This window comes from Chanos chanos, chromosome 16, assembly GCF_902362185.1.
Source record: "Chanos chanos chromosome 16, fChaCha1.1, whole genome shotgun sequence".
Lineage (NCBI taxonomy): Eukaryota > Metazoa > Chordata > Actinopteri > Gonorynchiformes > Chanidae > Chanos > Chanos chanos.
In genome coordinates, this window is record NC_044510.1 from 1,339,223 (window position 1) to 1,352,587 (window position 13,365).

The 13,365-nt window shown below is 40.0% G+C and overlaps 1 protein-coding gene across 1 annotated transcript in view; it reads left to right on the forward strand.

The window, feature by feature from the left end:
• The first annotated feature begins 992 nt into the window (after positions 1 to 992).
• Positions 993 to 13,365, forward strand: part of slc22a21 (solute carrier family 22 member 21) — a 15,354-nt gene continuing 2,981 nt past the window's right edge. The window contains exons 1-6 of the mRNA XM_030793857.1: positions 993 to 1,391; positions 9,361 to 9,464; positions 10,241 to 10,395; positions 10,771 to 10,942; positions 11,603 to 11,729; positions 13,241 to 13,338. Of these exons, the coding sequence (XP_030649717.1) occupies positions 993 to 1,391; positions 9,361 to 9,464; positions 10,241 to 10,395; positions 10,771 to 10,942; positions 11,603 to 11,729; positions 13,241 to 13,338 (1,055 nt within the window). The remainder of the gene's footprint in view (positions 1,392 to 9,360; positions 9,465 to 10,240; positions 10,396 to 10,770; positions 10,943 to 11,602; positions 11,730 to 13,240; positions 13,339 to 13,365) is intronic.

Sequence of the window (13,365 nt, forward strand, 5' to 3'; positions counted from 1 at the left end):
AGCAGCCCGGAAAGCACGGTTGCATAAACAAACCCCTAACGTGTAAAGTTATGCTTTAGTACAGGTTTTACAAATAACGAAATCCTTAATCTTTTGGCACGTCAGCACCACATTATCGTAATTATCCGGGCTTTGAAAAGATTGTGCGAGAGGACTTGGAGGAAGAAATTGCCTCTTTAATTACGATTTTATTCTCATAATGTTATGACTTTTTCTCGTAAAATAACGACGTTCCCTCATAATATTAACACTTTTTTTCTTGAAATATTATGACTTTATCCTCAATAAATTACGACTTTACTCTCTTAACTTAATGACTTTTTTCTCAGTTCTCAGATTTTATTCTAGTAATATTGCTACCTTATTCTCGAAATCGCACATTTTCCCCTTCATATGGCCCTAATACTCCGTCGTACAAAATAAAGTGGTTAAATTCAACCTTTTTTCTCCTGGTAATTATTAAAAATAGATGATTAAAAATGATCAATAATTATGGATATCGACTGAAATGAGACATTTATCGTGATAAATTTTTCAGCTATATTGCCCAGCCCTGGGCCTAGTCATAATGTACACGTTTGCCCCCTTGCAAATCTGAAATGCCCACTCAGTTTATGCACCCTGCTACCGGCCGTGAATTAGAGAAACAAACTAAACAAATAATCAGGAGAGGAAACACACAAACTGGAATAATTTAAACGAACTTGATATACTCGCTACAAAGTTGCGGTGATCGTGGTAGGAGAACAAATTAAACTAATATAATATAACTTTTATATTATATTACATTATATTATATAAAAGTTATATTACATCATATTAGAAACAGTGAAACGCAGTATTTAACATACCTGAAAAAAATCGATATTTTTGTACCCGCTCCCGAATGAGTTTTCCTCCTCTCAACACCCACTACTCGCTTTCCGCGCGCACTATAAAAGAGGAGTTTCATGGCAGTGTTTCACTTCCGTGGAGTTTGACCTTTGCGAAAGATGCATGCCTTTGAGTATGATGACAGAACTGAATTCCTGGGAGAATGGGGATGTTTTCAAAAAACTGTATTTTTTCTCTTGTGCTTGAGTGTTATTCCCAATGGGTTTACTGGTTTATCCATCGTTTTCATCGGCTACACACCAGCCCATCAATGCCTCATACCAGCAAGTGTCAATATCTCCGCTCAGTGGAGGAACGTTAGTATCCCTCTGGAAGAAGGCAGTGGGATGACGCGCCTCAGTCAGTGCAACAGATACAAGCTAGACGTGATACAAAGTTACTCAGGCCAGGGCTATGTCCCATGGGAGGACGTTAACGTCACTGAAATAGATCAAGAAAGCTGTGTGGATGGATGGGTCTACGACCGTGGGACACACACATCTACTATTGTCACTGAGGTATGGCATTCGTCTTAGTTCGTCGGTTGGTTTGCCCTCATAATGGTACATCCTCTGCTACCGAAAGTTGCTACTTTAAGAATTGCGTGTACACCCACTACTGTATGTATAAATACTTGATTCAGTGTTTTTTAGAGCATTCTTTTCATTCTTCCACTTTTAGCCTGTTTGGTTTAGAGCACATGGTTTAGCCGCGCCCACATCAAGGAAATTCATCATTTACCAATGCCAACAGTTGTATTTAAAGGGACCATCCAACCAATCATGATAAACTTGTTTTGTCAATCGAAAATAATAATTCGGGCAATTTTCAGTCAAAGATCGGGCCCATTATACACTGATAAACAGTCATGTGCCAATAGATGCGGGTGAGTGATCCATAAAAAAGAGAGAAAGAAAGAAAAAAAAAACAATCCCTGTGATTTAGTCGTGTCCCCTTTTCCGTGGGATTTGAAAGATTCGTAGAATATGTTGGTTTCAGTAGGGCACGACTCCTTTCACACCAGAGGTACAGAGGGTTTACCATGTTTTTCATTTGAAAAGAATACCAAAACTGCATGGTGTTGAGCTGTCATGAGGAAAAGGACATGGAATATGCATATGTAGGAGAGACTAAGTGTAAGAGAGGTTTTGGGCTTGATATGAACACACTATATGTGGCTGATAATGTTTTTAATAGTAGTATTAGTAGGATTGTTTTAATAGCAGTATTAATAGTATTTTAATAGTAGTAATAGTAAAATACCAAGATATATTCACTCTATCATTAAGAGGACTTCCATGAATTCTTCATCTTCTCCTTACGAACATGTCTTAAAATAAGCCAGTTTACTGTTTTCATTAACTCAACAAACTATTTCATCTTCTTACATGTAGGTGGAAGCCATACTGAAGCTGATAGGTACTGCTTTTCTAAGCGAAAACTTGAAACCATTTTTGGGTGATTTTTTTTTAATGCACATTTTCTGTAGACTTACACTGGAGGGTGGAACAGTTGGAAATTCAAATGTGGCCAGTGTCCAGCACCCGAATTCAGTGATGTCTCTCTGATGTCTCATAGGTTACTGTTTTCACTTTGTGTCTTTTGAGTTGGATGTCCACTGGTTTTTCCTTTTCTCCTCCTTTTTTGGGCTCCTTTATGTATTAGTTAATAACATTCACTCATCTTTTATAAAAAAAAAAAGTGCTAATCTAATCAAGTTAACCTCCCTTAGCTACAAAGCTAGTGACAAGTTAATGTTAGATAGGTGATGCTGACCATCCATAGGCGCTAAGGTTATGTGTTTTAGATTTAGTAGACTTAATATATTAGAGAGAATCATACTCTTTTAACAGCTAATACATTAATACACTTCTGCAGGAATACAGTTGTGTGTGTGTGTGTGTGTGTGTGTGTGAGAGAGAGAGAGAGAGAGAGAGAGAGAGAGAGAGATGGAGACATTATAGCCAAAGGTTATCATAAATGGCACAGCAGCTGCAGATGTGCTTGGCATGGTTACGATGTTGTTGCTGCAGCTTGCATTCATCTGTGGCCACATGCATGCGTAAAGTTACACGTGATAATAAGGGAGGCAATGACATCCAGCTCGTCAGAGTTTTCCTTAATGTTAATGTGGCATAAAAAGAAAAAAGATTGTAGACGAGCCCCAAATCTCGAGTCTGAGTTGAGTCTTTTGAGGACGAGTCTCAAGTCAAATCGCAAGTCACTGTGTGTGCGACTTAAGTGCGACTTGAATCCAAGTCGAAAACTCGAGTCCCCATCTCTCTCTCTCTCTCTCTCTCTCTCACACACATACACACAGTCACACGCACACACACACACACACACACACTACTGTATTCCTGCAGAAGTGTATTAATGTATTAGCTGTTAAAAGAGTATGATTCTTTCTAATGTATTAAGTCTACTAAATTTACAATCTAACACATTTACAAACACAGTACACCACACCCTACATACACAACACACAAAAGAATTTGTCTGACTGAGATCAGTGATTCTGGTTGATTGCCCCAGCTGTGTCCTGATGCTCTGGCTATAGGACAGTCCATTGTCATGAACAAGTGACCAAGGCAAACTGCTTAAGCATTTTAACAGAATGTGATGTTATACACTCTAGGACCACTTGAGTAGTCATTTTTAGTTTTATAGTCTGTTTATAACAACCAAAAATTGTTATTAAAATAATCAACAAAAATTCCAGGCCAAAGACCCCAACAAGGACATGATTGTAATAGCAGTGCTGCTGAGCTTTAAAAATAAGTAAGAAAGTCCCTGAAAAGACCGGTCTCAGAGGGGGAGGCCCTTCCTCCTCCGGGCAGCCGTGGCCTAAAGGTTAGAGAACCGGGCTTATGATCGGAGGGTTGCTGGTTTGATTCCCAGAACCAACATCCACGGCTGTGTGCCCTTGAGCAAGGCACTCAACCCCACTGCTCCTGTATTTGTTCATTACTGGTGTGTTGGATAGTTTAAATGCAGAGGACAAATTCACTGTTCACAGTGTGTGTGTGTGCGCAATCATGGAGATTTACATTTACAATAGGTAGTTAAAGTTGTATGGTAGAATCAGCCTTTTTTTTTTAGCCTTTCTCAAAGAGACAGATAACGCAGATCTGAAATCAGATCAAATGAGTCCTGTCTTAGGATGGTCACTGTTACAGTCTGAAGCTGTTGGGAATTTGAGGCCATCAAGACCAGTTCTGAAAGGGCTAACTCTAAAATGAAATTAGCTAGTAGAGGACAAGGGTGTTATCTCATGGTCAGCTAGCAGACAGGAGAACATTCTAGCTCTATAGCAGGACTATCTGGTGGTGGTCTTGGACATCAGTAAAAGCTTAAAAGAAAGGACAGGAAATGAAAAACGCATCATCAATCACATGGAAAGGTTTCTAAAGAGAGAATTGTGGGGATGCTTAACATTAAAATGGAACTGAATAAAGTGAAACTGAATATGCATGAGATATGAATATATTTGCGATAATGATATGATCACCGGCAGGACTGAGAAGCCTTACATCCTCAGCTCAGAGCATGCATCTGTCCAGCTGCTCGTCACTTAAATGTGTGTAGACCTTGAGTCAGGCTGCTGCAAAAGAGGGGCATAAAAAAAGACATATAAATAAATAAAGAAAGAACTGGACAGTTATGGGTTGCAGGGTACTCTAAATGCAATACGCTTGAGTAGTAGAGTTCAACACAGGCATGGGGCCCGTCTGAGATTTCATCACCCAACAAACAGACAGTCAGATAAGGATATCGTAAAGAAGAGGAACACAAGATTGTTAACCTAAATATTAACCTGAATATCCAGAAAAATGGGGCCTTGTGTGGCTAACAGAAGAGAGAAGAAAACTATGCTGTCGGTAAGCTCTTGCTACGTGTGCTATAAGCTGTTGTGGCTGCAAATCAAATTCATTCATTTGCTGGTGCCGGTTCAGTCCAAACATTTTGTTCAAAATCTTCAGTAGCTTTCTCAGTGACTCTTTAAATGTTATTTAGATGTTGCCTTGGTGTTTTCGTTACCCATTCCATACACTTGCTGAAGTTACTCTTTCAGTTTTGTGAAATCAAATACATAAATGGATCCAAGGGTTTGGAATTGGGCAGACTTCAGTTGAGCAATGTTTGAGACACATTTTCAGTGAAGTGTGGATACTCTTGTGGAGGCTCTAAAAATTGTGAACTTCTGACATTTTTACCCAATTCCTGACCTCTATAAATAATTTCACATGTACTTGCTAATGCTTCTATGCACATGTCCTCAAACTCTGATATGTCTGGTTTGGCCCTGTATATCCCTGCTCATCTTGTCTTTCATTTATAGATGGTTCATGGGTAAACTTATCCTTAAAACGTTAAAGATTTGACCTCACTACACCCCAGTTTTTTGGATCTAAGACTTCTGGGGACAAATCACAGTGAAATCTAGTCAAAGTCAAGGTAGTGAACAATAGACCATCCAACTATGCTATGCTACCAACTTTCTAGATGTTGAACCCCAGATCTCTTGGAAACAAGACTGAGGAGTTCCAGGTTATCTTGATAAAAAAAAAAAACATATAGATGTGGCTGCAATTCCAGAGGCTTCATTTACTTCCCACATGCCTGAAGAATTACTTTGTATTGATGGCTACACCTTGTTTACAAAATGCCAAACGACTCGCTGTGGGTGGAAGTGTTGCCCTGTACACCAGAGACTGTGTTCCTTCACATCCCCTAACCTGTATCAGTGTTCCAGACCATCTAGAATGTTTGTGGGTGAAAATGAGACCCCTGAGACTCCCATGGCGCTTATCTGCTACTGCTCTGTGTGTGTGTGTGTGTGTGTGTGTGTGTGTGTGTGTATTTACCACCCCAGTCACAACATCAGGATGAGCTCATTGAACATCTAATAGCCTCATCTCATACTTCGTAGGAAGTACCCAAACAATGGAGTTGTAATTCTTGGACTTCAGTCACCTCAGAGTCCATGCAGCAGTGGTTTTAGCTTGTATGGTGCCCTGAGCAAGCCCCCCCCCCCCCAAAAAAAATCATTCTGCACTAACTGTAATCTTAGTTAGTGCAGAATGGTGCCACATCTAGATCCCATGCCCATGCAGTTTGGCAGCCGACAGAATCGTTCCACAACACACTATTTAGTCAGTTTGGTGGACTCTGTGTACAAGGCCTGTGATGTTCCAGACTAAGTGTGCACAGTAATTACAACTGATTTTGCTGAGGCCTTTGATGCTGTAGATCACACAATGGCAGTACAGTGCCTCCTTAAACTTGGAGTGAGGCCGGGTCGGATCTGCAGCTTCATGACCAACCGGCATCAGAAAGTGCACTATCGGGGACATCCCACTGATTTGGAATACCCTACATGTGGAGTTGCACAGGGAACCGTACTAGGGCCTATAGTCACCCTATCACTGATTAACAGTGCCCTCCAGGACAGATCACTGGAAATATGTGGACGACATGACTCTGGCCTAGACGTGGACACTCCAACTACCCTGCACTATCCAACAGACCCTAAATGGTCTTGATATCTGGGTAGAGGAGCATAAAATGAAACTCAACCCAAAGAAATTAAAAGTTTTACATGTCACCCACATGAGGCATCCACCCCCTCTGCTGACTCTCTCCATTGACCAGAACGTCTTGGAGGTCTGTAACACAGTCAAAGTCCTGGGGCTCACCATCCAGGGTAACTTGCAATGGGACAGTGAGGAGGACCACGTGTTGACCTCAGCCAACAGGAAGCTTTTTGCTTTGTGTCGCCTGAAGAAATTTGGTGTCCAAGACCCAGAACTGGTTTCCGTCTACAGAGGGTACGTATTCCCGGTGCTGGAGTATGCAGTCTCTGTCTGGCACGGTTCCCTGACTATAGACCATGCTAAAAGGCTGGAAAGCACACAGAGACGGGTTTGTAAAATCACACTTGGTCAGAGGTACTCAGGGTACTCAGAGGCTCTCTGTGCTCTCGTATTGTGCACTCTGTCAGAGAGACACACTCAGCTGTGTCTTGGCTTTGCCAGAAAACTGCTAAAGTCCAACTTCAGTGCCTGGCTACACCCCCCCCCCCCCACAGGGAGGAGCTCACAGGTTGTAAGACAAGGAACTCAAAACAAACTAGCCATCCCAAGATGTCGAACTGAGATCACCAATCCCCTATGTGTGAAAACTCCTAAATGTCAGCAGATTTTAGATTTGTGATATGAGATATTAGATTTCAGTTTGGATAACTGCAACATTTTAAATTTGTAGTCTATTTAGTACTGGTGTTTTTTTGTAACAGCAAAATGATTCAGTGTTTTTAATGACAGTTGTCTTTATGAACCTGTAATAATGCTGAAAGGTCAATAAACTGAAGACCTAGGTGTTCATAAAAGTGTCTACAGGTCAGTAAACACAATAACAGTGGCCTGTAACCATTAACCTGACAATCTTTAAGCTCACGTGTCATTAGAAATTAGAGCTTGATCAAAAGAGACGTGCAGTTACACGCCACTGCTGTTAAAAGCCCAGAACACCAGTATAGGCATCCAGTTCATTTTAACCCAGCACTACATAGAGTCTTTGTAACTCAAACTGTAAGAACAATGCAATGCTTTCAAACACTCATTTGGATCATTCAGTAAATCCTGTTTTGACTGAAGATTTTTATCGTGGTTTTCATCTCTCTGACCTCTTTTGCCTTATCATCTGTGTCACCGTCTCTGGGCTTGTCATCTCATGGCCATCTCATGACGGTCTGGGGTGAATTATAAAGGTGCCAACCATGGAGGATTTGGAAAATCTATATCTACAGTGTGTATTCCTCTCGTGACAAGATTTAGAGTGGTTTAAACTGCACACCTCTGCTGCTTCAGTCACTGTTCTGTGGAGTTTCTTTTCTGAGGACAGACCTCCTCTGTAAGAGTGCTGCACAGACGCTCGTTGTCCATGCTCTAAACTGCACTGCTGGGAGCACTAAATGGTCCCACAGCTTTCTAAGACGTTCCAGTTAAATCCTACTGAAATTGTAATCTTCACAGTGTTACTACGACACTGTAGTAATGCTACTAATTATATGTGAAATTGTCATACCAGATTCCAGTCAGCGTTCAGTCTGGCCACGCTCTAACTCTCCCAATAGTTGGCATCGCTTGCAGCTCACTATTCCAGTTAGCTGTCATGTAGAAATAGGATTCCCAGTAGCCTCTTTGTGACTTATTGAGCGATCATCTTCTATTACTGAGCCTTTGCTCATTGTTCTCTATGTTCTTGTGTATGGTTCTGATCCGGTTAAGGGATATTCTGATTCTAGTCTTGTGATGAATTCGGTAACTGCCCTGTGATTCTGGTATTAAGGTGTCTGTGATTTTTTTTGCCTGTTTATTGAGCACTGTGTTTTGACTTGTGATTTGGACCTGTTCTCTAATAAACTACAGTCTCTGCAAACTGATGCTCAGCTCCCTTTGTCACAGAAATATGACTGGAATGAAATGTCTGAAAATTCTGAACAGCAGTTGCAAAATAGTCTGCAATCATGTTACAGACTGACAACAATTCAAAAATGTGACTGGAATTAATAGAATGAAATATTTCAAAACAGCTACAACGCAACTTTGGAAAACATTGCATATCAGCATTTGAGAAACTGCATCGAGGGTGCAGAAGAATCTGTGATGTTAGTCTAAATATAATATTTTAAGGAGGGTATGGATATGCTGATTTAAAACTTTTCAGTTGTGGACAACTTTAAAAATGTACTTGGCTTTACTACATTAGGACATTTTTATGTAACTGTAATGTAACTTTTGAAAATGTTGCACAAAAGTTGCTAAATCCTCTGTAATATTTTTGCCTATTTAGTAACCTACTTGGAATTACCAGAACAAAACCTTTCACAACAATCAGAACACAACTTTTCTAATCCCTGCATCAAAATTGAAAAATAGTCTGAAATATTCTACCAATACACAACTTTTATAAAATGTACCTCTTTTCAAAGTATCTTTAGAATGCCTAAATGAGATTGTGCTAATGCACAAATAAAAAAAAGACAGCCTCCCCCCAACCAATGCACGCACACAGGCACAAACAATCACACACACACACAAAAGCAAAAATGTTTTGTCATGGCTGCTGAAGTGGTCTGAGAAGGTTGGGCTAAGACATAATAGAAATATACAGAGAAATGAACAAAAACATGTTTTGAAAACACGACAAATGTCCCACAACCTCATAAATACTATAGGAACAGGAATCATCTCACTGGCTGCTAATGCGAATGCTGAGCACACAGACTTTTATCCATTGTGTTAACGATTCAGTTTTGCTTAGTTTCAGCTGAGCAGAATTTATAACGTATGTTTCAGCTACATGAATGTCAAATGTTTGCAATGTTGTTCCATGGTTTTAAACCGCAAGACAAGAATGTTTCATTCATTTCACTATCCCTGCTCCAGTGCTAATTTGAGTCTCTTTTGCTTCCTTGTCTAGTGGGATCTGGTATGCTCAGATGACTGGAAAAGACCTCTGACTTCTTCGTTGTTCTTCTGTGGCGTGCTCAGTGGATCATTTTTGTCAGGACAATTGTCTGACAGGTAATGTTCCAAAACACACATGAGGCTTTACTTGAGATCGGTAACCCAGCATGCTTACTGAGAATTTAGCCGTACTGTGCTGTTGAGAATGGCTTTTTACGCTGAGTTAAAACAGGATACAGATGCACACACACAAAAGCTCCATATCCTCAGTGGTGGAGCTGAAATAAAGTGAATTAATTGGTGGTCCTTCATGAGCATTTTCATGTATAGGTCTAAATTCTTCTGGTTTTGATGAAATAAGTAAACAACTCTGCTTCTTACTTTCTGGTTCTGGCATTGCTGATCTACTGTAACTCATCTGCTTTCTTGCAACAGTGACACAAGTGCAAGCCATAAGTCACATATAGCAAATACAGCTGGAGCAAGTCACGGCTGCCACGTTTTTGTGTGCATCAGCAATTTGCTCACTGTTTCTCACAACAGTTTAGATCCCTGGGCTGCAGAACAAACGGGTTCCTTAAATGATGTGTGAAAACATTTCACAAGTTCTGAAAATATGAGGGGAAAATTAGATTTGCAAATTGGGAACAGTGTAATATAAGTACAGGACCTTCACTGCCTCTCAAATTTAAGCCCATCTCTAATGAAAAGGGTCCTTCGAAATGTGTGATGGGAAGAACTAAGTGAGAATGACACACCTCCATTCTAAATATATAAGAACTATTATACCACAATATTGAAATTTCAGATGTAAATTGATTTCTTTTTTCTTTTTTCATTTTAGTAATTTTTTTTTGTATGTTTATTGAAAGAGACCATCTTTTTGTTTTCAGGTTTGGAAGGAAGATGACGCTTTTTGTCACCATGGGAGTCCAGACCGTGTTCACCCTTGTCCAGGTCTTCTCCTCATCTTGGATCATATTCTGTTCTTTGTACTTTATCATTGGGATGGGACAAATCTCAAACTATGTTGCTGCATTTGTTTTAGGTATAATTATTATGTATGTAGTGGCTTGTAAGTTAGTCGTTAGATTGTGCTTTGTGAGTGTTATTGCATAACCATAATTATTAACAGCACAATGTTGAAAAAAATTGGTGCAGAACTATTGCATTAGAAAACCACCGGGAGAAAGTCTGTGAATGACTAGCTGCACATACATTCCTTGATTAAGATCATTGTGGAAATATGTACTCTAAGCATTCCAAATATATTTTTGTTATTTCTAATGCCATAGGATGCAAATGGAAACAGGTATTCACTTTATTATTGTGTTACTGAGACAAGCCTTACAATGTTTTAGGGCATATGGTTTATATAAACCGACAAATTAGCCCTTGTTTAACAGGCCTTTGTTGTGACTAGGAATGGAGATTCTGGGCCCAAGAGTACGAATTGTCTTCTCCACCGTTGGCGTGTGCATTTTCTTCTCTATTGGCTACATGTCGCTCCCAATAGTGGCTTATTTCATAAGAGACTGGCGGATGTTGCAGCTGGCACTCACCATGCCTTGCTTCCTATACGTTCCCCTGTGGTGGTACGTGTGTGGCATATACTACTCTCTTTACTATCCCACAATCCTCTCTGGACATAAGGGGACCAGTTTAAAACTCGCCGGGGGAATGACACATGAATAAACGTGATAAATTAGTGAAAGTTCCTTTTCACTTTGGCGCAGTGACTCTGCAGGCATCGTAATGACAAAAGCAGCACTGAGGTATACACATTGCAATGAATGAACAGTTTTCAAGATGTTCAAACACAAATTTATGGGTAGAACTATAGGTATCACTATTAAACACTGTAAATGAACTAGGTAGTCACCATTTACAGAAATAGGCGTAATTGAACAATGTAGCCAAATGTCAATATTTTATAGACTTGGTTGCAGTGGTTGCAGTTCCATATGCAGGCCATTAGAGGGTGTTTTGTCTTGTTTCACTGTTGCCTTTTTCTCAATTTCAATGCAATTCCATGGACATCACTTCAATCAAAAGTACTGCAGACTGGTAAAAAAAGGGGCAAATTACCTCCCCGTGTAAAATGTATAATAACTTGCTCCATTATGGAAACCAGAGTGGCCTTCATGGCCATAGTTGCCACATGCACGACTCTGTCCAGTCCTGTTTGATTCTACAGCAGTGAATGACTGTACTGGGCTTTTACACGTCTTTGAGCTCAGATTCTGACCACGCAGGTTCATCCCAGAGTCTCCGCGATGGCTGCTCTCTCAGGGAAGAGTGGAGGAGGCTGAGGCCATACTGAGAGATGCCGCCAGGAAAAATGGCATTAAGGTCCCGGGGAAGATTTTTCAGCCAATCCTGGTGAGGGAAGTAGTTGATCTTTGAGAGAAAATCAAGACTTAATATTGTTAGTATGTTGCTATGCCACTCTAAATTCTTCATATTTTTCTTGAAGGTAAGCTTTGTGGGGGAAGCTCGTTAGAGGCACTATCAAGTGTTACCTTGATGCTAAGCTAAGCTACTGCTCAGTTAGGTCACTTATAATTTTTTACGGAATCAGTCAACAATTGCTTCCCCAAATCTCCTAAAGTCTCTCCAAATCTTCCCCAAAGCACCCCACTAAATTTCTTGGTTAGTGTAATTTTGCTTTTACTTGTGAGGATCAAATCCATCATTGAGTACTATTTTATACCGGGAGCATCAGGAGTTTGAGTGACTTCTGTAATACTAATAGATGAAATCATAATTATTTACAAAATTTGCCAGTTTGTAAAGTAAAAAGCATTCCACAATTCTAAGGAGGCAAATGTCATCTGAGATTTTAGCAGGTTCACTGTGAAGGGAAGTCTTAATAGTGACTATATTAGTTGTAGATATTAGTAGGAGCTGACAGATAATATTGTACAGGCTCCTGCCCAGAGTACATGGGTACATGTTACATTGCAATAGCAATGACTGCAACAACAGTAATCGTAAAGCTATATTCATAGCTGTGATACCATCTATCATATAAATACTGTCAAGTTTTCCTATTGTTAAAAGTCATTTTAAAGCATGCAGTGAGAGTGCAGTTAACCTGAAAATGAACAAATACTGTGGTATTTTCTCAGTCACTGTGTCAGACCAACTAATCGCATAGGAGACTGGGAAACATATGGTTTGGTGAAGTTTGTAGACTCACCTAGATTATAAAATTTGTGGATTTACCTAGATTATGAAGTTTGTGGATTTATCAAGATAATGAAGAAATAACACCTCAGAAACAGCATGGAGAAATTACAGCAAAGCTAAAAACTTTGTTGTGTGTAAACATGATGGACATGTGGCAACAATAACTTTAATTTGATTTGAATGAATGTTAATTAAGACACATTAAAAACTGAAATGAATTTACAGTAAGTCAGAAATATCAGTGAGCAATCAGAGCTACTCGTGTTGATTGCTGTGTTTTGCAATCTCTCCGTCTGAAAGCCCTTGCTGTGTAGTCTAGCCCTTAATGAAGCTGTTTGAATCCCCATGGCGATGGAATGCAGGATTAGTGACCCAGATTGACTGAGCGGACCTGGAAAACAGAGGATTAAATTATTTTTCTGAGATTTAATTGGGCAGCTTGAGGAGTAAAGTAAAAGTTTAAAACGTCTGGAAAACTTTTTCATTATTTTGCAATTCACGGGCTCTTTAGTTTTTCATTTGATTAAATTTGTGTCTAGCGCATTCAGTCCATGCTAAGCGGTTCATATGGCCACAGAAGTACCTTTAACTGAGTTCTCAAAACGCACACGGGCCAATTGGCACCGTTCAAGTTTTCTTAGCTGAGAGGATCTGATTTTATGTCGTGATCAAACATGTTTGTTTTGACACCTGCGCTGCAGTCCGAAGGCAAAGTGGGCAAAGTCGTGCACCATAACCTCTGTGACCTGGTGAAGTCCAGAAACATCCGCTCAGTCACCATCCTGCTGTGCCTGGTATGGTGAGTGTCCGACTCTCACTGTCACAT